General features: G+C 56.3%; 1 protein-coding gene across 1 annotated transcript in view; it reads right to left on the bottom strand.

The window, feature by feature from the left end:
* ETV6 (ETS variant transcription factor 6) overlaps positions 1-24,465 on the bottom strand; it is a 231,539-nt gene that overhangs the window by 17,790 nt on the left and 189,284 nt on the right. Inside the window, exon 5 of the mRNA XM_055118260.1 lies at positions 12,758-13,300. Within this exon, the coding sequence (XP_054974235.1) occupies positions 12,758-13,300 (543 nt within the window). The remainder of the gene's footprint in view (positions 1-12,757; positions 13,301-24,465) is intronic.

The following is a 24,465-nucleotide window of genomic DNA, read 5'->3' as shown; positions in this document are numbered from 1 at the left end:
AAGTCACACATAACCAACACAGTTTCTAGTGGGGGGGGGGAGGTAAAACCCCACCCACAAAGACAAAACCCACTCAAGACAACACTTGTTTAAAAAACCTGGCACTTTCCTTGCATGCAGCCGACCTGGCTTCCATCTCCAGCATCCCCGAGGGTCTCCCGAGCAGCACTGTGAGTGATTCCCAAGTGCAGAGCCGGGAGTCACCCCTAATCACTGCCAGGTGTACCCCCCCACCTCAAACAGACTTGAGTGGGCAAGTCAAGCTATCGACACAGGGCATGGTCGATGATGGAAGCTCATTCAAATTTCAGGACGGCTCATTCGATCGTGTTTTGACGGTCTAAATGGAATTCCTGAGTGTAGGTCTGCAGACGGGCGTTCCGTGAGCTTAAATACCGGCGGCCGGCGGCCAAGTGGTCCTGCTTCATTTCTTTACGCGAATTACTGAAACCTAGTAAATTCGTTTCAAGGTCAGTAATAAAAGAAGAGCAAGCCACGAGCAAACCACAAAGGTTGACACTGGGTTTGAGATGGCAGCTTACGGCCCCCCTGTAGCTCCCCAACCCCCCCCCCGCCACCACAAAGTCCCACCAGGAAGCCCAGGAGCGAGGGGGACACAGACACTGCCCCCGCCCCTCCCAAAACTGGTGGTGACCCTCTCTGGGGGGAAGACCACACACTTGAGTCTCTCTGGAAATCTCTGGGTCTGTGTCACACATGGAGGCCCTTCACCTTGGGACCCGGGAGATGACACCCCCTCTCCCCCAAAGACCTGTAGATTTGTAAAACAAGGGGCCTAAGTCCTGGAGATAGATACCAAAGAGTTGGAGGGGGGGCTTTTCTGCTCTTAAAGGGCCAGTGCACATATGTTCACAGCAGGAAGCAGCTGCTTGGAAAATGCCCCATAGGCAGGGGAATTGTTTGTTGATCTTAACATTGCAGTCACCCTGGTGTGGGCACAGGCCGCTCACTCACTGGGTATCCCTTGGGCACCAAGCTCTGGTGTATGTTGGGGAGGGGGTGGAGGGCAGGCGAGGGTTGGGAGTAAATTTCTGGGCCACACAGATCTGGGACAATCAGCTAGCCCCCGCATCCTCGACAGCTGGAGCCCATCGAGGAGGAAAAGCCCACCGCACTGATGGTCACAAAGACGAGACAACCAAGGTCCAAGGCAGGGATGGGCAGTCGGGTCCATCCCCCACCCACGGCCATGCCTGCAGCCCCAGAGCACGCAAAGTGACAGAGACACATGCAACTCCACGTGAAAGGGCAGGGAAAGTCTCAGAAGTCCTTACAGAAGCTGAGACCGGCGCTCGGCTGGATGAAGAATTCAGGGCTGGAGCACCAGGACAGGGGGTACGGCGTTTGCCTTGCACGAGGCTGACCTGGCTGACCTGATGCTCATCCCCGGCATCCCATAGGGTCCCCTGAGCACCACCAGGAGTAATTCCTGAGTGCAGAGCCAGGAATAACCCCCGAGCATCATTGGGTGGGACCACCCCCCCCAAAAAAAAAGAAAAAAAAAAGAATTCAAAAAATAAGTCCTTCAGTGACTCACTGAGTTTGGGGAAAGAACGAGAACCTTGAGAATATTGCCCAAGAGATGGAGAATGCACAGGGAAGGAAAGCCAGCGTGAAGTGGGCTGAGAAACACCCAGGCCCTGCTCCACTCGATGGAGACAAACAGAGAGGTAGGAAGTCCAGGCGATGGAAACTGGCCAAGCAGGTCGGCAGAGAAGCGGAAGCCAGGCAGCCTTTGGGCACACCGGGCGCCGTCTTGGAGCAGTAACTGCATTCACGGGGGACGCGAAACCCAGGAGGAGAGACAGAAAGAGGTTAAAAACCCACGGGAAGAAACAATGCCCCGAACTTCCCCTCCACGGGAGAGAAGCGGGAAGCAGGTCCAGGAAGCAGCGTCCTCCCAGCGGGGAGGTGGCTAGAGGCCAGCCGGCAGGGTCTGCGCACGGCACCATAACCACCACCGCCAATCAGCCAGGCAGACCCTACCGGGACCAAGTGTCAGAAGTTCAAGCTGGGAACAGCAGCCTGAAGGCAGTGAGAGGAAGCCATCTGTGACACGCAGGGGCCCTAAAGGCCACCAGCAGGTGCCCAGGGAGAGTCCTGGATACTTCAAGTGCTCAAGGGAGAAATTACTGGCGAGAGGATTCCCCCCTGGCCAGGTGGCCACTCAGAATTGAAGGAGCAATAAAGAGACTCTTAGGCAGAAGCTGAAGGAAAGCATCCTCACTAAATCAGTCTCACAAGGGGAAAAAGAGATATTTAGGACCCCTACACCAGGAGGTAGGACTTTCTTTAGTGACGTAGCCTGTAGGTGATCCTGGGAGGGGAGGTGTTCCCGGCGCGCCTTCCGCCCAGAGATGAACCAAGAGCCGCGGCACGAGAAGCAGAGCCTCCCGCCTACTGACTGTGATCCTGAGGTCTCCTAACCCATTTTGGCACCAGAGCAGATTCTTGCAGCCATCCATTTTGACTGTGAACTGAGCTAAAGTATTAGAAACCCAAAACCGCGCGGCCGCTATCGCGGCCGCGCAGACTCAAAGTCTTCACCTTTACCAAGGAAGAGAATTTATTAGATGATGCTTATTCAGCAGGCCTGATTGTTGGGGAAAATTTCCAATCAACAATAGTGAGTTCTGTATGGAAATATGAAATGTACTCAATATATAGAGAGAATAATGGGAATATCATCAGATACTTAGATGGGGGGTGGGGTGGGAGGGGGGTGTATTGGGGTTTTTGGTGGTGGAACGGGTGCACTGGTGAAGGGATGGTGGTTTAATCAGTATTTGACTGTGACTTAAACCTGAAAGCTTTGTATTTTTTTTTGTTTTCACGGTGGTTCAATAAAATATTTCTTTAATAAAAAAAAAATATTAAAATAGTAATAAGAAAACAAAGGAAAGAGAATGATTTTACTGGTCAGAGTAAAGACACACAGGGAATCGGCCCTTTTACCCTTCATGTTACTGTCACTGTCATCCTGTTGCTCACCGATTTGTTCGAGCGGGCACCAGTAACGTCTCTCATCGAGAGACTTATTGTTACTATTTTTGGCATATCCAACACGCATGGGTAGCTTGCCAGGCTCTGCCGCTCGGGCTTGATACTCTTGGTAGCTTGTCAGGCTTTCCGAGAGGGGCGGAGGAATCAAACACGGGTTGGCCACGTGAAAGGCAAACGCCCTACCGCTGTGCTATCGCTCCAGCCCACCCTTCATGTTAACTTTATGAAACAATAGTGATAGGGTCGGAGTGACAGCACAGCGGGGAGGGCGTTTGCCTCGCACACAACCCGCTCAGGCTTGATCCCCAGCATCCCATAGGGTCCCCCGAGTACCACTAGGAGTAACCCTGAGCACCATCGGGTGTGATCCAAAAAGCAAAACCAAACAAAAAAAACCCCAACAATAACAAACCCCCCAAGGGATAGTATTTATTTAAATTGACAGTCATCATTTAAGGAGTCTATAAAATGAAAAGGAAATAAACACGAAGTGTGTGGACTCAACACTGAATTACCTTCACGTAACAGTGTTACATGCAAACCTCATGGTAACTAACCACACACACTCGCAAAACTTAACACAGCGCTCCACGGAAAATGGTACAAGACTTGAATACACACTTCTCTCCAAAGAATACGGCGAGCAGAGGGAAACCCACCACACAAAGAAATATAATTTCACTACGAAACTGCAATTCGGTCGTCTATGGAGACATGGATGGGCCCCGGAAATGTTTGGTGCCGTAATCACAAAGTGAAAGACAAAGATACTTTGATTTCACTTCTCTGTGAAACAGAGCCAGCAGAGAGAGAGAGAGAGAGAGAGAGAGAGAGAGAGAGAGAGAGAGAGAGAGAGAGAGAGACAGAGACAGAGACAGAGACAGAGAGACAGAGACAGAGACAGAGAGACAGAGACAGAGACAGAGAGACAGAGACAGAGAGACAGAGAGAGACAGAGAGACAGAGACAGCCAGAAACAGAGCGCGTAAGAGAGAGCGAGAGATCGAGAGCGAGAGAGCAATGTGGCAGGTGAGGGGGAGGAGGGCACATTAGAAGGGAGCTAGAGAGGCTGGAGCGATAGCACAGCGGGTAGGGTGCTTGTCTTGCACGCGGCTGGCCCAGGTTCGATTCCCAGCATCCTATATGGTCCCTCAAGCACTGCCAGGGGTGATTCCTGAATGCACGAGCCAGGAGTAACTGCTGTATATCGCTGGGTGTGACCCCAAAAGAAAAAAAGGTGGGGGGGGGACTAAGAAGCAAGGGCGGGGGCTTCAGCATTAACTGTGCACAGCACATTCTAACCAGGGTAATGAGGTGACTGTGTATTTGCTGACCGTGAGGACAAACACCAAACCACGATGCAGTGCACGGGCAACCCGTCTCTGTCAACTGTCTCTCTGCAGGAGAGGAAGTGGCTCTGCAGCTCTGGGGCGGGGGCTGGGAACCAGGCCAGTCTCGCCCACCCCGGGCAGGAGGCGGGAGGAGGCGACGGTACCGCGGTCACCACAGAGTGAAGCGCATGCCTGGCACCTGGAGAGGAGGGGCCGGGAACGCGGCCCGGAGCCCACCCCCAATAGCTGACCGAGTATCAACAGACCCAAGCGAGAAACCGACTCGGGTGTGGGCAGGGGGGCGGGGTGCAGCAGGGATCCCCACGTGCAGCTCAGTTTTGGGCATGCGTGTATGTGCGTGTGTGTGTGGGGGGAGGGGGTTTCTTCCATTCTAGGGGCCAACACCTAGAGCAGGCCTGACTCTGTCCTTGCTCTCGACCCCGCAAAGCTCCTTCCCCAGGACGCCACTTTGCACAGACGTTCCCCCAGCGGCCACTCAGGGTCCCTTGCCCTCCCGGGCTGCTCCACCTCGGGGCAGCAGGGGCGGGCAGTGCAGTGAGCCCCCCAGTCCTGGAAGCCGACTGCTTCTCTTTCTCCTGGGGGCCGGAGCGACAGCGCAGCAGGTGGGGCGTCTGCCTTACACTCGGGGCCAACCTGGGCTCAATCCCCGGCATCCCGTGTGGTCCTCCAGGCACCGCTGGGAGTAATTCCTGAGTGCAGAGCCTGGAGGAACCCCTGAGCATCGCTAGGTATGACCGAAAAAGAAAAAAGACCCCCAAAACAAAACAAAACAAAACAAAAAAATACTCCAAATCTCCCGGGAGAGCCACAGGACTCAGTGCGTCGGGAAAACCCTATCAGTGACGGACGTTCGTCTTCCTGATTAATTAGACTGGCTGCATCTGTGAAAAATGCAACCTTGGGAGGGGATCAGCTTTTAAAAAAGCCCCCAAGACAGTAAGAATCTGAGAGGGCTATGATGTGTCAGACAGCTGAGGCGGGGCTGGAGCGACAGCACAGTGGGGAGGACTTTTACTTTGCATGGGGCCAACCCGGATTTGACACTCAGCATCCCACAGGGTCCCCCACACCCCCCACCCCACGAGCATGACCAGGAGTGGCTCCTGAGTGCAGAGCCAGGAGTAAGCCCTGAGCACTGCTGGGTGTGACCCCCAAACCCAAACCCAGATGAAATCCTGCCTTTTCTCTTACCAGGAGTGAAACGCCAGCTGATTTTGCGAAGCAAAGTAAGTCAGAAAGGTAGAATAAAGAAACAGAGCAAACACACTAATAAAACACAACGGAAGACATTTAGCCTCAAGGGGCTGGGAACAATAATCGCACATCCAAGGGCACCTGCCTCACTGAAGCCAGCCTGGGTTTGATTCCCGGCACCCAGAGGGTCTCCTGAGAACCACCAGGACTGGTATCTGGGTGCAGAGCAGGGGGCAGGTCTGAGCACCGCCGGGCGTGGCCCCACACCAGAAACATTCAGACTCAGACGACACCCTGCTGGTGCCCGGAAGGGCAGGGCAGCAGGTGGGGAAAAGGGGTCCTGGGCATTAATTTGACAGTGGTGAATGGTGCTGACTGCGTTTGTGCATCTCTCTCTACCGACACTGAGAAGTGAAATTATACTCTGCAGACACGGACTTCCGTAAACCAGGGGTAAATCAGCAACAACAATTCTCCACATTTGGGTGGATCGTGGCCTTGGGACAAGCAACTCTAAACGGGCTTTTGATTAATTTATTTTTTTGGTCTTTCTGGGTCACACCTGGCGATGCTCAGGGGTTACTCCTGGCTCTGCACTCAGGAATTACTCCTGGTGATGCTCGTGGGACCCTCTGAGATGCCAGGGATTGAACCTGGGCTGGCGGTGTGCAAGGAAAATGCCCCCAACTGCTGTACTATTGCTCCAGCTCCATAGACAGACTTTTAAAAAGTCCCCACTTGTGCAAATCAATTACATCCTGGTGCACCACTGAAATCTTCCTCCACAGATTTTTGGATTAAGGGCCAGAAAGGAATAAGCAGAGAGCAAATCTGGTATAACTCAGGTTTGCATGGAATTGAGGATCTTTAAAAGAAAGCCAAAACTTCAAATTCCCCTTTTAGGATTTCACTGTCTGTGATCAGTCTCAGCGGGGGCTTGGTGTGACGGCCTTAAAGCAGGAGGGACACGGCCCAACACGTACCACTGGCCTGTGGACACGCCTTGTGAACGAGTAAGGGCCTGGCACGGGACAGGACTGCAAGGGAAGAGGCCGCTTCATCTGGAAGTATGTGATGGGGGCGAAGGGCTTGCCTGGGACTATCCCATCCCATCCGCAAACAGGGCTCTGCCCACACGCTCCTTCATCACCTGCTGTCACTCCTGCCACCTGGCCCAGGCCTGCCTGGCCATCAGGTCAGTCCTTCAGAGCCAGGAGTTACCACCTGTGCTAACCACCCAGCCTACCGCCCAGCCAACTTCCCAGCAGGGTCCATTTGTGAAAACAGCGTTGCTGGCTTTGCTGCCCGGGTCGGTATGCAGAGCAAGGGTGCAGGGCTGTGGCTCTGTCCCGGACTGTAGCCCCGGGGTCCCGGTCTCCAGTCTCTGCTCTGGACTGGACTTTGGGCCTGTGTCTGGAAGACCACTGGTAAGAAGCTGGCGCAGACTCCGGGCATGTCTGAGTCTCCCTTTCTCCACCTGAGACCCTGCCAGCCTCGGAAGGATGCCCGCCTGACTGGGCGGCAGCACAGGGCCGGCCTGGATCCGCACCTACAAGCTGCACGAGTCCAGTTATGTGTGGACTGTTTATCTCCCTAGAGGCCACGTTCATGGTGATGCAGAGGAGGTGGCAGGGGGCACCAGCACCGTTAGATATGGGCACTGGGGTGGGGGGTGCAGGGGGAAGTCCTGAACTCCGTCTCCTTGCCACCAAGGCACAGGGGTCACTGACGTTTCTGTGGGATGCCCCAGTCTCGTGCTGTTCGGGGATGCCCTAGAATCCCCTAGCACATGTGCCCGCCCACCCACCCCCGCCCCCCTGCTCATGGCCACATTCTCTTTAGCTTTGCAAAACAGTGGCAGGACCCAGGCCCGACAAACTGGGGGCTACGGGAGTCTGGGAAGGCTGACATCTGTCCCCTCCACCCCAGCTTGCCCCAGGCAAGTCAGCACAGGGGGACAAGGCTTGCTGGCCACTGCCAGCCAGTGTGAAATGAACCCTGGCCCTGCGCTGACCCTGGCTCAGTCCACCCTGTAAAGCCCCGTTCTTTCAACTGGTGAAACTTGAGAACAGTCTGTGACAAGTGAGCGCCCCCCCTTTAAAAAGGAGGCCGGGAGACTGTACCCTGCTCACGGCTGACCCGGTCCCCTGAACACAGAGCCAGGAGCGATCCCTGAGCAAAGAGGCAGGAGTCAGCCCTGAGTACAGAGACAGGAGTCAGCCCTGAGCACAGAGGCAGGAGTCAGCCCTGAGCACAGAGACAGGAGTCACCCCTGAGTACAGAGGCAGGAGTAATCTCTGAGCACAGAGGCAGGAGTCAGCTCTGAGCACAGAGGCAGGAGTCAGCCCTGAGCACAGAGGCAGGAGTCAGCCCTGAGCACAGAGGCAGGAGTCAGCCCTGAGCACAGAGGCAGGAGTCAGCCCTGAGTACAGACAGGAGTCAGCCCTGAGCACAGAAGCAGGAATCAGCCCTGAGCACAGAGACAGGAGTCATCCCTGAGTACAGAGGCAGGAGTCAGCTCTGAGCACAGAGGCAGGAGTCAGCCTTGAGCACAGACACAGGAGTCAGCTCTGAGCAGAAGCAGGAGTCAGCCCTGAGCACAGAAGCAGGAATCAGCCCTGAGCACAGAGACAGGAGTCATCCCTGAGTACAGAGGCAGGAGTCAGCTCTGAGCACAGAGGCAGGAGTCAGCCTTGAGCACAGACACAGGAGTCAGCTCTGAGCAGAAGCAGGAGTCAGCCCTGAGTACAAAGGCAAGAGTAAGACTTGAGCACTGCCAAGAGCGAACCCCCCAACCAAAAAAGGAAGCCTTCTTGTCTATGTACCACATATCTGCAGTTTGTACTTAAAACTGTCAATGACCTACAGAAATTTCCCGACCGTTTTAGTTATTTCACGGGGTAGAAAATCCCGAAGTCAACAGTCGAAACTTTGCCCTGTGTTTTCCTCCTGGTACGAGGGCGTCTCAATTTCAGAACGACTGAAAAGCGAAGGTGGAAAAAAAACCAAAAGTGCTGCAATGTGGTAGGTTTGTACTGGTTCTGGCCAGGCCCAGACTCTGGTTTCTACCCGAGAGGGGACACTATCGTGCTCCTGCTGCTCCGGCGTCTGCTCCTTCGGGCTCACCCCCTCGCCTCCCCTCTCCCTTCGTCCTGGTCGAAGTGCCCATCAGTGCCCGGCAAAGCCACCCTGCCGCACAGCCGCCTCTGGCCTGCTCTGGCCAAGGCCCCTGGAAGTCATGACACCCGCCAGCGGCTCCTCTCAGAACCACGGCATCGTCCCCCTCTCGAGCCCCCGTGTCCAGACCCCGGGGGGTCCCTTCCCCACAGGGTCCCTATGCAGAAACCACGCGGATTCCACGTGCGGGGGAGGGGGTGTGAGGGAGGCGAGACAGCCCCACACCCTGGGGCTGCTAGTGAGGGCACTGAGGAGGCCGAGAGAGAGGAAGAGACAGAGTGGGGGAGAGAAGAGAGAGAGAGAGAGAGAGAGAGGGGTAGAGAGAGAGAGAGAGAGAGGGAGAGAGAGAGAGAAAGAGAGGGAGAGAGGGAGAGAGGGAAAGAGAGGGAGAGAGGGAGAGAGGGAGAGAAGGAGAGAGAGGGAGAGGGAGAGAGGGAGAGACGGAGAGAAGGAGAGCGAGAGAGAGAGAGAGGGAGAGGGAGAGAGGGAGAGACGGAGAGAAGGAGAGGGAGAGAGAGAGAGAGGGAGAGGGAGAGAGGGAGAGAGCGAGCGCCACCCTGCACGGGCCCCGGGTTCAATGCCTGCTCCCTGGAGCCTGGGAACCGCTCTGTGAATTCAGCCCGCAACACACGGGATGCACAGACCCAGACCCGAGGAGCTGAGGGACACGCAGAGGGGAGTAAGGAGTCGGGGAACGCAGGACCCAAGGCTGGGGCTTCTCTGGGACCCTCTCGGCCAGAATCCCCCAAGTGAGAAAAAACACAGAACTCTGCTTGGCAGGAACTCCGGGCTGGGTGAAATGAGCTGAGATACTGACCTGGAGAGTTTATAGACACTTTTTTTTCTTCCTTTCTGGGTCACACCCGGCGATGCACAGGGGTTTACTCCTGACTCTGCACTCAGGAATTACTCCTGGCAGTGCTCAGGGGACCCTATGGGATGCTGGGAATCGAACTCGGGTCGGCCACATGCAAGGCAAACGCCCTACCCGCTGTGCTATTGCGCCAGCCCCCTTTTTTTCAGACGTTTGAATATAACCTTAGAGTCTTAAATAGTGAAGAATTTTAGGGGGCGCTCTCATCCGGAAGCAATTAATTCAGCAATTTCTCCCACAGCCCTCCCAGGATGGAGTTATTTTATTTCACATGCAATTGCGAATCTTTAGAGCAATGCAGAAAAAGCAAAGACTCCCCTTCGATGTGTGCTTTGGAGGGGCTTGGGGGGGCATTGGCAGAACAACATCCGTGGGGTTTCCGGCAGAACACAGCGTACGCAGACTGAGGAACACAGTTACAGAAACAGCAGCAGTATGGAAAAGGGACTAATATGTTAGGATTAAGAGGTATAGAATCTGTTGGGCTGGAGGGACAGTACAGTGGCAAGGTACTGGCCTTGCCTGAGGCTGACCCGGGTTCGATTCCCAGATTCTATCTGGGCCAGGAGTGATCCCTAAGCTTTGTGATCCCTAACCCTTGAGCGTTACTGCCTGTGGCCCCCCCAAACAAACCACCTCCCCAACAACAACAACGACAACGAAACTCTGTTAAATAGAGAAGGGAAGAGCCATGCTGGGAGTCTCATAATTTACATCCCTGACCTGCAGGCTTATCTCAGGTCCCCAAGAAGACCTCCTGCAGGAAGGGGAAGGTGGAGAGACACATTTCAAAGTGGGGGCCAGCAGCCAACAGGCCCCCCCCCCCCCCCGACCCTGTGACCCAAGGCCCATTGGCTGGAGACTCTCTGGAGTTCAGCTTCCTCTGTCATTTCCAAACGGCCACTGCACATAAAAGGCGCTGAGCAGTACTGAGCTTCCTCCAGGAACGGCCTCCGATGACACACACCAGAAGGAATTTGCAACATGCCCCACACGCCGCCAGCCCTGGCCGGAAATGAGACAAGAGGGGAAACGCACAGGCAAGAAGGGTCTTTCCGGGAAGGCACGTGACAGGCCCTTCCTCTTCTCCACAATACACCCACCCCGGGCTCTGGATGCCACCAGCTGGGACCTCACGCGGCCTGCCCGAGCCCTCGGTTTTGAGGCTCCTTGCTTCCTTATCCCTCATCCTCTGCTCTCTGACGTTCTTTGATTACAATGGTCGTTATTTTTAAAATGCTTAGCAAACTGGAAAGGGTGGGAAGAACGCTGGGCACTCCCCACCCATCCAGCCACCAGCTCCCCGTCAGTCTCCCTGACGCCCACCCCCAAGGGATCCCGTTGAACCAAATCCCAGACTCAGATCATCTTGTCTTTCTGCTTTTCCCCCACAGTACTTGAACCACAGACACCCCATTTCCACTGGAGTGTCTAGATCCAACATTCCGGCGTGCAGATTCTAGCAACAGAATCGAGGCAACCTGGGGGAGGCACGTGTGGCCAGAGAAGAATCTCGGAACAGCCATCTGGTTTGCCCCCGAGAACTGCTTTAGCTATTCACGGGGGCTTGTTGTTCCATTTGGAATTTCAGGAGTGTTTGGTCCATTTCTTTGAAGAAGGTCACGGGTACCCTGCTAGGGATCGCATGGAATCTGTAGAATGCTTTGGGGAGTATTGCCGGTCTCGTGTGCTGGGGGACAAGGCGGCTGGGATACAGAAGGGACCACCAAGTAAATGATGGCTGGAGGGATCGCTCGGGATGGGAGATGCGTGCGGAAAATAGACGATGGACCAAACATGATGGCCGCTTAGTACCTGTATTGCAAACCCTAACACCAAGAAGGAGAGAGAGTAAGGGGGAATGCCCTGCCACCGAGGCGTGGGGGAGGTGGGGGTGGCGGCAGGGAGGGGAGGGAAGGGGTGGGGGTGGCGGGAGGGACACTGGGAGCACTGGTGATGGAGAATGGGCACTGGCTGGAGGGATGGACACTCGGAACATTGTACGACCGAAACGAAATCATTTAAGTCTCTAAGTCTGCAACTGTAGCTCACAGGGATTCATTAAAAAGACATAAATAAAAACTTAAACTGAATACTATTTGGAAAATTAATAAAGAAGAATTCAGGAACAGATGATGTGGCAGAAAAGGGATCGCGCGCCCAGACAAGAGGGAGTTCAGGTCCTGCGGGCGCGGGGTGGCCACTACTCCGCGGCCGGGCCCTGCTGGACTCTGTGCTGGGGGTGTGGCCTCTCCCCCCCCCGCCCCCAGCATCACCCCGCCCCCTGCATCACCCCGCCCCCTGCATCACCCCGCCCCTGCATCACCCCGCCAGTCACATGTCCCTGCCGTGCCGTTTCCCCGACCTTCACGGGAAGTAACCCAGGAGGTCTGCCTTCCGTCAGTGCTCTCCGCCTCAACCTCCCCAGGACGGGCCCCCGAGGAAGGGCTCTGTGCGTGCAAGGCGCTGTGTGCTTGCTCCTGCACGGCGAGTGCTCGATAAATATGCCCCGGAGGGCGGGAGGGACGCGGGAGGCAGAGCCAGCCCGGCCTGCGGGTTCGTGCCTCAAGCCCCGAGTCTCTGGTGCAAACTGCAGGCAGGAGCGCAGCGCACACGTGGGTGGACGCGTGTCCCCTGGGCGCCACTGCTTTCTCCTCGGGGCCACGCCCACTGGGCTTGGCATCAGAGGAGAGAAAGGAGCTGGGAGTGGCTTCCTCGGTGGGCATCTCACCCTCCTCCCGCTCTCTCTCTCTCCCTTCAGTGCCCCCCACAGCCAAGGTAAGGGCTGCCGAGGGCCCAAGCCTGGAATTGCAGACCCCCGCATCTGTAGAGACACAGGTTCTTCCTGCTGCTGTCTGGTCATTAATTAGCCGCTGGAAACTTCTGGCCGGGGCTATTAACAGGCTCCCAAACCTCTTTCTTTTAAATGTTTTCGCTCAGCCCCAGATTCTGCTGGGGCTCCCTCCTTGCAAGCTGGACCGAGGACATTTGTTTCTTAACATTGCCGAGGCTCATTAAGTTACTCCGTCCCGGCGGCTCATTAACTAGCCCATTAGGGAGCTGCAGAGCCTCCCAGGGCAGCTAATTGGGAAAAGTGTGAAGCGGAGCTGCCTGGCCCCGGGCTGGGGGTGCTCACCTGCTATCCTCCCGATGGGCATGGCGTGCTCCTCGGGCGGCGAGACGGAGACCATGATGTGGTTCATATAGGCCAGGTCCTCCCGGTGGGACAGGTTGATGGCCTTCCCCTCCCGGTGCAGCCCGTCCTCGGACAGGCGGGACTGCTTAAAATCCACCGAGTGCCGGGGGTTGAGGATCAGGGGGTGCATGATGGGGCTGGGCATGAGCTGGATGACGCGGGCGCTCTCCTGCCGGGGGCTGGACGGCTTCGGGTGGGGCTCCGAGGATGGCGGGCAGTGGTTGTTCTCCATGGGAGACACGGACAGCGGGTAGGACTCCTGGTGGTTGTTCTCCGCGTGGAGCCTCGCGCCCGGGGCCCTCTCGGGCGGGGAGAGGCGGCGGATCATGCCGTCGAGGGGCGAGCGCAGGGGCCGCGGCTCGGGGTCGGGCGAGGGCCGGTGGTTGGTGACGGGCGAGCGGGAGCGGTGCAACAGTTCGATGGTGGGCGGGTTGTGCTGCGCGCTCTCCACGGGGGCCCGCGGGGTCCGCTGCAGGCAGTTCTCTGCGGAGAGAAGGAGAGACCGTCACGGACCCCAGGGCACCGTCGGGAGGGGGCTGAGCCCACGGGGGCCGGGGGTTGGTGGGCACGTGCCCATTGTCCAGTCTGGCACCACACTCTCCCCCCCTCACCCCCCAATTCCCAACAGTCAAGCCCACACTGCAGGGGGGACCCTACAGAGACACAGGGCAGCGGGGAGGGCCACTGCTTTGCATATGGGGGACTCAGGCTCGACCCCCGGCACCACACATGGGTCCCCTGAGCCTGCCGGGATGGGTCCCCCAAACCAAAACCGAAGAAGCGCCGACGAGAAAGGCAGGAACTGGAGACGCGTGTGATGGGTTCTACGTAGAGCCTTTCTGGCCAGGATGGAGAAGACAGATCTTTATTTATTTATTTTTGGCTATCGAAATGTGCACATAACGGAAATTCTTACTGTACTGCGAGAAAAACTAAGAATGTCCGCCAGCCCCGCCTCGATCACTTACTGGGGGTGGGGGTGGGGGCTTGGGAACCCCACGAAGCCAAAGTCTCGTTCTCTACGTGTGACCTGATGCTTCCCTGTGGCCCCCGGGTACGGGAGCGTGCCTCTCTGGGTTTACTCACTGACTTCTACAGAGCTGTCCCACCCAAACTGTCGCACTCTCCACACCTTCTGGGGTCGATGTGGCTATGAACGGCAGTGCTGAGCAAGGACTTTACCTTGCAGAGTGACTGGGTATCACTGCTCGAAGCTAACAATGATTGATGCCACCATAATTCCTATTTTGTGATTTTAAAAATCTTTTCAGTTTCTTTAAAAAATAAAAACAAACATTCTTTATTCTTGGGGAGGGGGTTGCAGTGGAGGAGAGAGGGGTTAGGCCACACCTGGAAGTACTCAGGGGCTTTATCTGGGTCTATGCTCAGCAGTGACCCTTGGCTGGCACAGGGGAACCGGATGTGGCAAAAGGGATTGAACTGGGGTCCCAGCTGAGTGCGAGGCAAGTGCCTGAACCTCTGGCTCTCTGGCTCTATACGTGTATCTTCTTTTTAAAAAAGTAGTGTTAATATTCATTGTTTGGGTGTACAAGATTATAGATAACTTCATCACTAGCAATGTGCCTAAAACCTCCCTCTGTTGTTAAGGTCCCTCGAACCCACCCTACCACCTCCCTTCCCTTCTGATAACTCTATTGCCAGAGTCCAAGGGTTTCTTTTTATTTGTCACTGTCTATTCTCTTTCTTTATATACCAGATACGCGTGAGATCATCCAGTAAAAGGTCCTCTCCCTCAACATACAACCAACCAAACAGCCACTGGGTGAAAGAGGAAATAAAAGATTTCTGGGAACGAACAAAGACACAAGTTATCAGAACCTATGGGACACAGCAAAAGCAATCCGAAGAGGGAAGTTTATTGGAATATATAGGCTGACATCAGAAAACAAGAAAAAAAGCTCAAATTAATCACCTGCCCTCACCTCTCAAGAAACCAGAGAGAACAACAAATGAAACCCAAAGTAAGTAGAAGGAAGGAGCTAATAAAAATTAGAACTGAAACAAATGATCTAAAAATCAAGGTCAATAACACCAAGAGCTGGCTTGTGAAGGAATAAACACGATCAACAAACTCTCAACTAGGCTCAAGAAAAAAAAGAGAAAATTCTAAAAACCAGGTGAGAGAACAAAAGGGGAGAAGTTACAAATGATCAAAAATACAGAAACATATTGCATGACCAGAAATACAAAGGATCAGAAGTGATTCCTGTGAACACTTTTTGTCATTAAGCTGGAGAAACTGGATTTGCTGGAGAAATTTATCCAAGGCAGATGAATCTGTGGAATCCTACAAACTCCCAGTAATCAGGGGGAAACAGAAAACCTGAAGAGGTCAATTACTAATAAGTAAATTGGGGGGTGGGGTAGGCCACACCTGGTGATGCTCCGGGATTATTCTTGGCTTCGCACTCAGAAATTACTCCTGGCAGTGCTTGGGGGGCCATATGGAATGCCGGGGATCGGACCTGGGTCATCTGTGTGCAAGGCCAACGCCTTCCCCACTCTCCTGCTGCTCTGGCCTCTCCATGGCTTTTTTTTTTGGGGGGGGGTCACACCTGGCCAATGCACAGGGGTTACTCCTGGCTCTGCACTCAGGAATTACTCCTGGCAGTGCTCAGGGGACCATATGGGATGCTGGGAATTGAACCCAGGTCAGCCGTGTGCAAGGCAAACGCCCTACCCGCTGTGCTATCACTCCAGCCCCTATATCACTGTCATCACTGTCATCCTGTTGCTCACTGATTTGCTCGAGTGGGCACCAGTAACGTCTCCATTGTGAGACTCGTTGTTGCTGTTTTTGGCACATCGAATTCCCCAATGGGTAGCTTGCCAGGCTCTGCGGTGCAGGCGAGATACTCTCTGTAGCTTGCCGGGCTCTCCGAGAGGGGCGGAGGATTCGAACCCAAGTCGGCCAAAGTAGGCAAACACCCTACCCGCTGCGCTATCACTATTCAAGTCCATCTGATTATGGCATTTCATACATTTTCTCCTCAATGCCACTTACAAAATAGCTCCCTTACTTAGAAGCTTACTGAGGTTTAAAAATACATAGGGAGGTGAAGACCATGTATGGAAAAAAAAATATCACTGTTTCCTGAATCCTTTCCCCTCTTAGGACAACTCGGATGGGACACAGGCGTTGGCTCGGCAGTGCCGAGGTTACCTGCAGCTTCGCTTTGAAGTCCCGAGCTTCAAGGCTGGGTGCAGGGGTGTGTGCTGAGGGCATAAGGAAGTCTGGGAGGACCAGGAGAGGAAGCACTTTCTTGCCAAGGGTAAAAGAGGAACTGATGTAATGTCCTGGGGAGATTTCACTCTCTGTTCCTGCCCAGCTCGCCGGGAACAATGACAGAGGGAGCCGGGGGTCTGGATAATCCAACTTTTGACTCAGGATCCGGGCAGGACCTGGACCTGGAGGAGGAGGAGGCTTGATTTATTTATTTCTCCACAGACACCGCTCCAAGAGGAAGTACTTGATGGAGTTGATAACATTAATGGTAGAGAACTGGATCCGAGGGGATTTAATTCCTGGCTCCTGGTGGTCTGGGCACGACGGCAGGGGAGAGACCTTCCAAGCTCTGTTTCAGTCCGCAAAGCCAGCGCCCCCGTAGCGAGTGGGCGCTGGCGCCCCTGCCCCGGCGGTGGCAAGCTCTGTCATTATGAATTGGCAGCAGGGCATGGAAACTTACAAGCGCAGAGCCGCCGGCAGGCAGAGAAGCTCCGGACACAGGAAATGTCCTGGGTGGACAGTGGGTGCATTAAATCCCCCAGATGTGGGAGTCTTCTGTCTAAAACAAGAAGGTTTTTTTTTTTTCTCCCTTTCTGGTCTGGTCTTGATGTCTGGGTTTGTTCTTGGGGCACTGCCCAGCTGGAAAACTGGGACATTATCTCTGCTGCCCTGGCACAGAAGGTCTTGGTACGGGCGGGAAAGGCACCAGGAGAGAAAGCCAGGCAGAAAGGGGCGGGGTGGGCACGGGAGGGCGGGGGAGTCCGGGGAGAGAAGACCACAGGTAGGACAGGGAGGGAACTCGTGCTGGTAGAAAGTTTTGTGATCCCGCATCTTCCTCTTTATTTTTTATTGCTTTTTTTGGTGGTCACACCCAGTGATGCACAGGGGTTACTCCTGGCTCTGCACCCAGGAATTACCCCTGGCGGTGCTCAGGGGACCATATGGGATGCTGGGAATGGAACCCAGGTCGGCCGTGTGCAAGGCAAACGCCCTACCCGCTGTGCTATCGTTCCAGCCCCCTCTTTATTTTTTAAAAATTTGTGGGCCACACTTGGCGGTGCTCAGGGCTTACTCCCAGCTCTGTGCTCACTTATGGCGGGGGCTGGGGGGCTGCGTGAGGTGCTGGGGATCGAACCTGAGTTGGCTGTGCGCCAGGCGAGCTCCCGGCCCACTGGACTATCGGGCCCTCGAGCCCTTCTCGTCACAGACTTCTTCTGGACACAATCTCTTCTCACTATCAAACAGTCCCAAAAAACAGTTTAGGATTTCTAAATGTGATGACTGAAAAAAAAAAAAAAAGAACTGGATTTCTTTTCTTGTCTTCTTATCCTTAATGTATGCCTCTCTCTAACTTAAAATTCATCAAAAGTTGGCCCACACTTTTATCATGTTATAAAAAAAAAAAATGAGGAACGAGTCAAACCCAAAACAAACCGAACTTCAAAACTGCCTTTGGTTCAAGTTACCGGTTTTGACAAGGACCTTCCCAGGGTGCAGCGAAGGCAAAAGTGCTCTCAAACCCCACACTTCCACTCTCACCCTTGCCCTGAAGCTTTTGGTGAAGGATGGCCCGAGGCGGCAAACCCAGAGGCCCACAGACAGCCCTCGCCAGCCCCGCCCCTGCCCCGCCACGTTCTTCCTCCTTCCAGAAGGGCCCATTTCCCTGCCCGACTTCCGTAAAACTCTGCCGGGACTCGTGCATGTTATGGAGAAGTTTACAAAAGTCCGAGGCTTGCGGTGACAGGCAGAATTCAAAATAGATCCCAAGGCACAAGCACCTTCTGTTACCCCCGCGAAGGGCTGAGCTGCGTCTTCCCTCCCCCGAATTCACACGTTCAAGTCCCAACCCCCAGTACACCCGAGTGTGACCTTTCGGGAATTCAGGTCTTGTGCTATGTCCTCCGTCAATAACGTCCCGGTGGCGCTGGGAGGGGGTGGACGGAGGGACGGACCCGGAGACAACACGACTGGTGAGAGAATGTTTGCCACACGGTGGCTACGAAACGTGAACGGAATCCAAGAACACTCCGAGATGGCAACCACATGAGCAGAGTGAAGACACACACACACACACACACACACACACACACACACACACTCGTGCATGTATATACATGTGTCCACATACACACCCCAACACACACCTGACACACACAACCCCAACACAGGTGTATATATATACCCTGTTAGGGTGGGCGGGAGGGAGGGGCACTAGTGAACTGGTTCGTTTAATCGGTCAGTTTAAACCTGGCCAGACTGGAGCGTACCGTAGGAAGGGTGTTGGCCTTGCACATGGCCGACCCAGGTTCGATTCTCCGTATCCCATAGGGTCCACCGAGCACCGCCAGGGGTAAGTCCTCAGTGCAGAGCCAGGAGTAGCTTCTGTGCATGGCTGGGTCTGACCCCCAAAGCCAAAACAAACAAGCAAACAAACAAACCCTGGCCTGCCCCAAAAGGTACCGAGCCAAGGCAAAGGGTCGGCTGAGGGGGGTGGGGAGAGCAGGAGAGGGAAGGAGGCCCGCAGAGAGGCAACCCCGTCCCTCTGCCCCTTCACCTACGTCCAGACAGACGCCAGGACTGCAGGGACCTCACCCTCACGCACGTGGCCAGGGCTGGAGACTAAGGCAGGCCCAGGGGCAGGGAGCAGCTGGAGACAGCCCCGAAGAGTCCCCGAGACAGGCGCCAGAGCGGCAAACCCCAGCAGGGGGACTCGGGGGACAGGGCAGGGGGACTCGGGGGACAGGGCAGGGGGACTCGGGGGACAGGGCAGGGGGACTCGGGGGACAGGGCAGGGGGACTCGGGGGACAGGGCAGGGGGACTCGGGGGACAGGGCAGGGGGACTGGGGGACAGGGCAGGGGGACTGGGGGACAGGGCAGGGGGACTCGGGGGACAGGGCAGGGGGACTCGGGGGACAGGGTTCTCGCTGCAGATTCCAGACCAGGAACACGAACAGAGAACAGTGCAGGGACAACTCCTGGCAGCAGATGGCAAAGGACGGGCCCAGGACACTATAACCCGGACAGAGTGTCGAGGGGCAGGATGAACGATGTCATGTCGCACACGCCCAGAGGAGAGGCCCTGGCACTGACCGGGGAGGGTCCTGGACCCAGACGCTTGAGCTACGATCAACCGGAACCTCTTAAGCAGCTGGGGCTCGTATGCCAGCCTCGCACGAAGTCTCAAGGCCCCACGAGCTCAGGAATAAATCCACACTTGCACCAATACCCCCAGCAACACACACACACACACACAAGCTCAGGAATAAATCCACACTTGCACCAATACCCCCAGCACCACGCCCCCCCACACACATACAAGCTCAGGAATAAATCCACACTTGCACCAATACCCCCAGCAACACACACACACACACACACACACACACACACACACACACACACACACACACACACACGAGCTCAGGAATAAATTCACACTTGCACCAATATCCCCAGCACCACACATCCCTAACACACACACACACACACACACACACACACACACACACGCACAGACCCACACCCCTATGCCACAGGTGTGAAGTCCCATCTACGGGACTGGCACTAGGACACAGGAAGACGAAGACAGACAGCAAAGCTGGCCAGCGCCGGCCCAGCTCAGAGTCCTGGCAAACCCCAGACCTTCTCAGTCCGGCCTCCAGACCTGGGGGGACACAATCCTCTCTGCTGTCCGCTCCGCCCCCTTTGTGCTACTTCCTTCTGGAAGCCTCGGCTCCCACCAGCCCCTGCGCCCTTTGCCCTTTCTGAGAGGTTCTACTGGGCTTTCCTGCCTGTTTCAGCCTGTCCACCCCCTAGCCATTTGCCCGCTGGGCTCCCTTGTAAGGCTTGGGGTGGGGGGGCCGTCCCCTGACTGAGGGCAGAAGCGGGGGGAGGGGGGTCTCCAGCAGGCCCGTGGAAGGCTCCGAGGAACAAGATCAGGATCAGATTTCGAAGGAGTCCATCAGCCCCGTGTGGCTCCTCTAAGGGGGCAGGGGCCCAGAGATAAGGCAGAGGCGTCCTGGAATGCGGAAGGGGTCAGGTCACTCTGCCCAGGGCCGACGGGCCCCCAGTCCCCGTATCGCTCAGCAAATAGCCGGCACTTCCCTAGAGGCAAGAGGAAGTTTCTGGAAGACTTCCTGGTTACCTAGGAGCGCTATGACTCAGGGCCCAGGAGCCGGCCTCTGAGCCGAGAGCAGGCTCCCCATGCCGGGAGGACGCGGGGGTCAGGCATGGGGACGGGGGCAGGCCTGGCCCACCACCCAATGAAGGGATTCCTCCAACACAGCTCCAGGGACGAGGGTCAGAGAGCCCAGGACCAAGTGAGCGACCCCCACCCCCCACCCCGGAGAAGGGGAGCAGAGCAGGGAGAGGAGACCTGGGGGGCGGGGGGCGGGGAGAAGCGCGGCCAGGGCCCTGGAGGCTCGGCTGTCAAGCTCGGGACCGGCCTTCCTGTGCCGGCATCTCGTGACTTCCTGCCGCCAGAGAGCACGCGACTCGCAGGGACACATGGGTCTGGAGGGGAGATGGCCAGAGGACTCACAGGATGTTCCCAGGGAGCCCAGCAGGACGGGCCGAGAGGCCACACACACCACGGGCAGGGGGAAGGAACCGAGCCCCCCCACCCCTCGCCCCCCTCAGAGCGCAGGAGACGGTGACGGCTCACCCCCGAAGGAATTTCAGGGCAAGGGCGCTGTCTGCAGAGGAGCATCCACGAGGGCTGGGGTAGGACTCGGGAGCGGCTCTGCCCGGAGATGAGGCCCCGAGAGACCGTGAGGCCACGGACAGGGCAGCCACACACACCTCAATACGGCGCCTCGGCCCCCGGCACGTGTGGCCGACCACGGCCGAGTCTTCTCAATCAGGCAAAGGAGCAAGGTCGCCACTCAGGAGAGCTCAGAGACATCAAATAATGACCCCAAATGACCCCCATGGAGTGCTGGGCCCCGGAGGCGGTGCTCAGGGACCCCTCCAGGGTAGCCTGATTCTGCCTCCCCCGAACGGGACTCCGGAGGTAACCCTGCCGCCCTTCTGCAACAGGCCCGAACCGAGACCAGAGGAATGGTCAGTGAGTATCTCGCCCAGCGGCATGTGGCTGCGCACACTGGTAGCCGGGGTCAGAGTGGCAGTGGGCTGCAGCTGGCTTGTGGGCACGAGCGCGCGTGCACACACACGTGCGCGAGCACATGCACACACACACGCACATACGCATACACATGGACATGCACATATATGTGCACGCACACATGCACACATGTAGCATACACACATTCAGAAAAACATGCACACACGCATGCACACACACGCACACACATGTAGTATACACATATGCACACACGCGCACACACGTAGCATACACATACGCACACACATACACACACATGTAGCATACACACAGGCACACATGCACACACACATGCACACATGCACACACACATGTGCACACAGGCACTGACACGAGGAGAGACTCATGCCAAGCCTGGCCCAGAGTCTTCCCAGCCCCTCAGTCATCGGCACCAGGATCCCAGCGAGGAAGCAGCTGACGGTTTCACAGCCAGTGAGGCCGAGTGAGGCCGGGCAGCCCGACTCTCGGCCCCTCTGGCCCTCTGGCCCCGAGCACGCGGCGGGCAGGAAAGGGACCCGCTGGGCAGAGGGGAGAGATCAGAGCCGCGTGTCCCTAACTCACTCCCGGGCCACGCGCCCCAGTGACTTAGCCAAGGAGTCCCGTGTCTGAGGAGGGTCAGTGAGCCGAGTCCGGGGCAGGAAGGGGACAGAGCGGAGGGGACGGCTGCCTCCCCCGAGGCCTGACCCAGTTGCAGAGGAGCCGAGGCCACGGGGGCCCTCTGCCCTGCCCCCCGCCGAGAGGAAGCCTCGGCGTCCACACCGCTGACTTCCGGGCGGCTGGCACTGCCACGTGGCCGCCAGGAGAAGGCGATTTCCGTGTCCTGCGGCCGAGGCTCGGGGCCGTGCAGGAAACCGTGGCGAGATGACACAGACCCACTGTCTGTGCTGGAACCCCACGGGGACTGGCTGGCGGCCTGAGCTGCTGAGGTCGGCGGCCTCGGGCAGGTGAGGTCCCGGGGCACCGCACGGGGCTCTGCGTCCCGCCTTCCCTCCGCACGCCGCCCGTGCCTGGCCGCGGACGAGCCGAGTCGGGTCCACTGCCCGCCACTGGCCTCGTCCTCCCCGCGTCTGATCTCACTCCGCAGGCTTTCTTAGTCAGGCCACGTCTTCCGGTGACCTCACCGGGCCCCTCCTGAGGTGCCACCCTTGAGGGCGAATACGACAGGGCCGATTCCAGACCCCGGGAGCTGGGAGAGCGGCGGGAGGGGAGGGGAGGGGAGGGGAGGCCTGGTACTGAGCATCCACGCGTCGACACTGCCGGTCACTCGGTCACAGCTGGCAGCCACACACCCGGGGCCGGGCCGGGCAGACCTCCCCGTCTGCAGCAGGGACCGTGTGCGGACAGGTGCGGGGGCGGGTGTGCAGCCTGGGACTGTGCTCCTGCTGGACAGGCCTGAGAATTTGTGGCTGGTGCCAGCTGGGTCTGAAGGACAGACCGGCGTGCGGGGTGGCGCTGACCCTGGCCCTGTTAATTAGCTCCACCCGCCGGAGCACCCGAGTCGCCCCCTGAGCAGGGGCCCAGACTGGACATGCCGGCACTGCTGTGGTCACCTGCACCTAGAGCTGCGCTGTGTGGAAACCGACTTTGTGTACTGATGAAGGGGTGTGTGTGTGGCGTGACCCCAGCCCCACACCTCTAATCACATTAGAGAATGTGAAAAGGTGAAAAGGAGGAGACAGTCCAAAGGATTTTCATTTTGATGCTTTTTTTTGGTAATCATGAGGGGGGAAAAAAGAAAGCCATCCGCATCTTTCTTGGAAGAGGCAGGCGAGGTAATGGGATTCTGGCCTGAGAGTCATGCTTCCATGAACCCACCTCCTGTGGCTGGTGGCTATTATGCAGCCAGAAATGTACGTGGAAAATAGGAGCGACTCGACCGGGAGGGGGGATGGGGTGCGGAGCTGCTAAATTTAGCCAGGTTAAACTCGATGAAGAAAAGAGAGAGAGAGAGACAGAGAGAGAGAGAGAACCTCTTTTTTATGAAGTGTTAATTAAGGAAACCTAAATGCCTTCCCATTTTTTAATTTGCTATATTGCACCGCAAAAATATACAGCCCTGACCCAGAGGATAAATCGATCCCATGTAGTACGGAAACGCCCCAGGATTCTGATTCCTGCTAGCTGTGGGTCTAAGGAATCAAGTTTCATGACACCAGGGTGAAATACAACAAACAATCTTCACACACTTTCCTCTAAGGAATACTTCTTCTTTGGATCACTTTTAGCCGGTTATTCCTAACCAGCAATACAAAATAAATTATTTAGGTCCTGCTTTGGGGGCGGGGCTTGGGGTCGGGGTGGGAACATTTGAAACATGGTGGGGGGGGAAGGTGTCATGGTGGTGGGATTGGTGTTGGAATAATAAATGCAATAAACTATTTAACTTTATAAAAATAAAATAAAATTGAAAAAAAATCAAGTATAGGAGCTAGAGTGATAGCACAGCGGGTAGGGCATTTGCCTTGCACGTAGCCGACCTGGGGTCGATTCCCAGCATCCCATATGGTCCCCTGAGCACCGCCAGGAGTAATTTCTGAGTGCAGAGCCAGGAGTAACCCCTGTGCATCACCAGGTGTGACCCAAAAAGCAAAAAAAAAACAAAAACAAAAACAAAACCCCAAGTATAAAGGTATTTATTTGGGGGCTGGGGAGTAGCACAAGGACCCCCTGCAAACCTCACTGACCACAGAGCCCAGGCACGCTGGGGTGACCCTGGGGCATTCCTGGCCCTCAGCACTAAAACTAACTGGCCCGGTTGCCCGAGTTATCACTGGGGTGGCTTCCAGCTGCCCTGGCCACTTGCCCAGCACTTTGTGGGGGCTGCGGCTGTGCCGCAAGTGGCAGGGCACACGCTGAGCAGGTGTGAGGTCCTGGGCTCCATCCCTCAGAGTCCCGCCGGGAAGGATTCTGGTACCACCACCAGCATCACACACACAAACCACCTCGCGTGCTCCATGTGCCAATGGCCTGAGCCGGGCATGGACACAGGGAAGGGCTGTTCCTGAGAATGGGGGACCCCCCCCCCACTGTCCATGGAATAACACTCAACGGCAGATTGTCAAACACCCCCCTTCCACCCCGAACCCCATCGAGGGCCCCAGTTCAAGTCCGGTGAGTTGTTCTGTTTTCTGCCAAGGGCTCTGTGATGACTGGGGCTCAGGGCAGGGGGAATACATGCTTAGCTCCAAGGTGAACGCTCAGCCCAAACGCACCCGCATCTGAGGAACCCCCTGGCCCCACCCAACACTCTCAGGGCTTGGGACTCTTCTTCCTCCAAC

The sequence above is a fragment of the Sorex araneus genome, chromosome 10 (genome assembly GCF_027595985.1).
Source record: "Sorex araneus isolate mSorAra2 chromosome 10, mSorAra2.pri, whole genome shotgun sequence".
NCBI lineage: Eukaryota > Metazoa > Chordata > Mammalia > Eulipotyphla > Soricidae > Sorex > Sorex araneus.
This window is presented reverse-complemented; position numbering and strand designations above follow the sequence as displayed.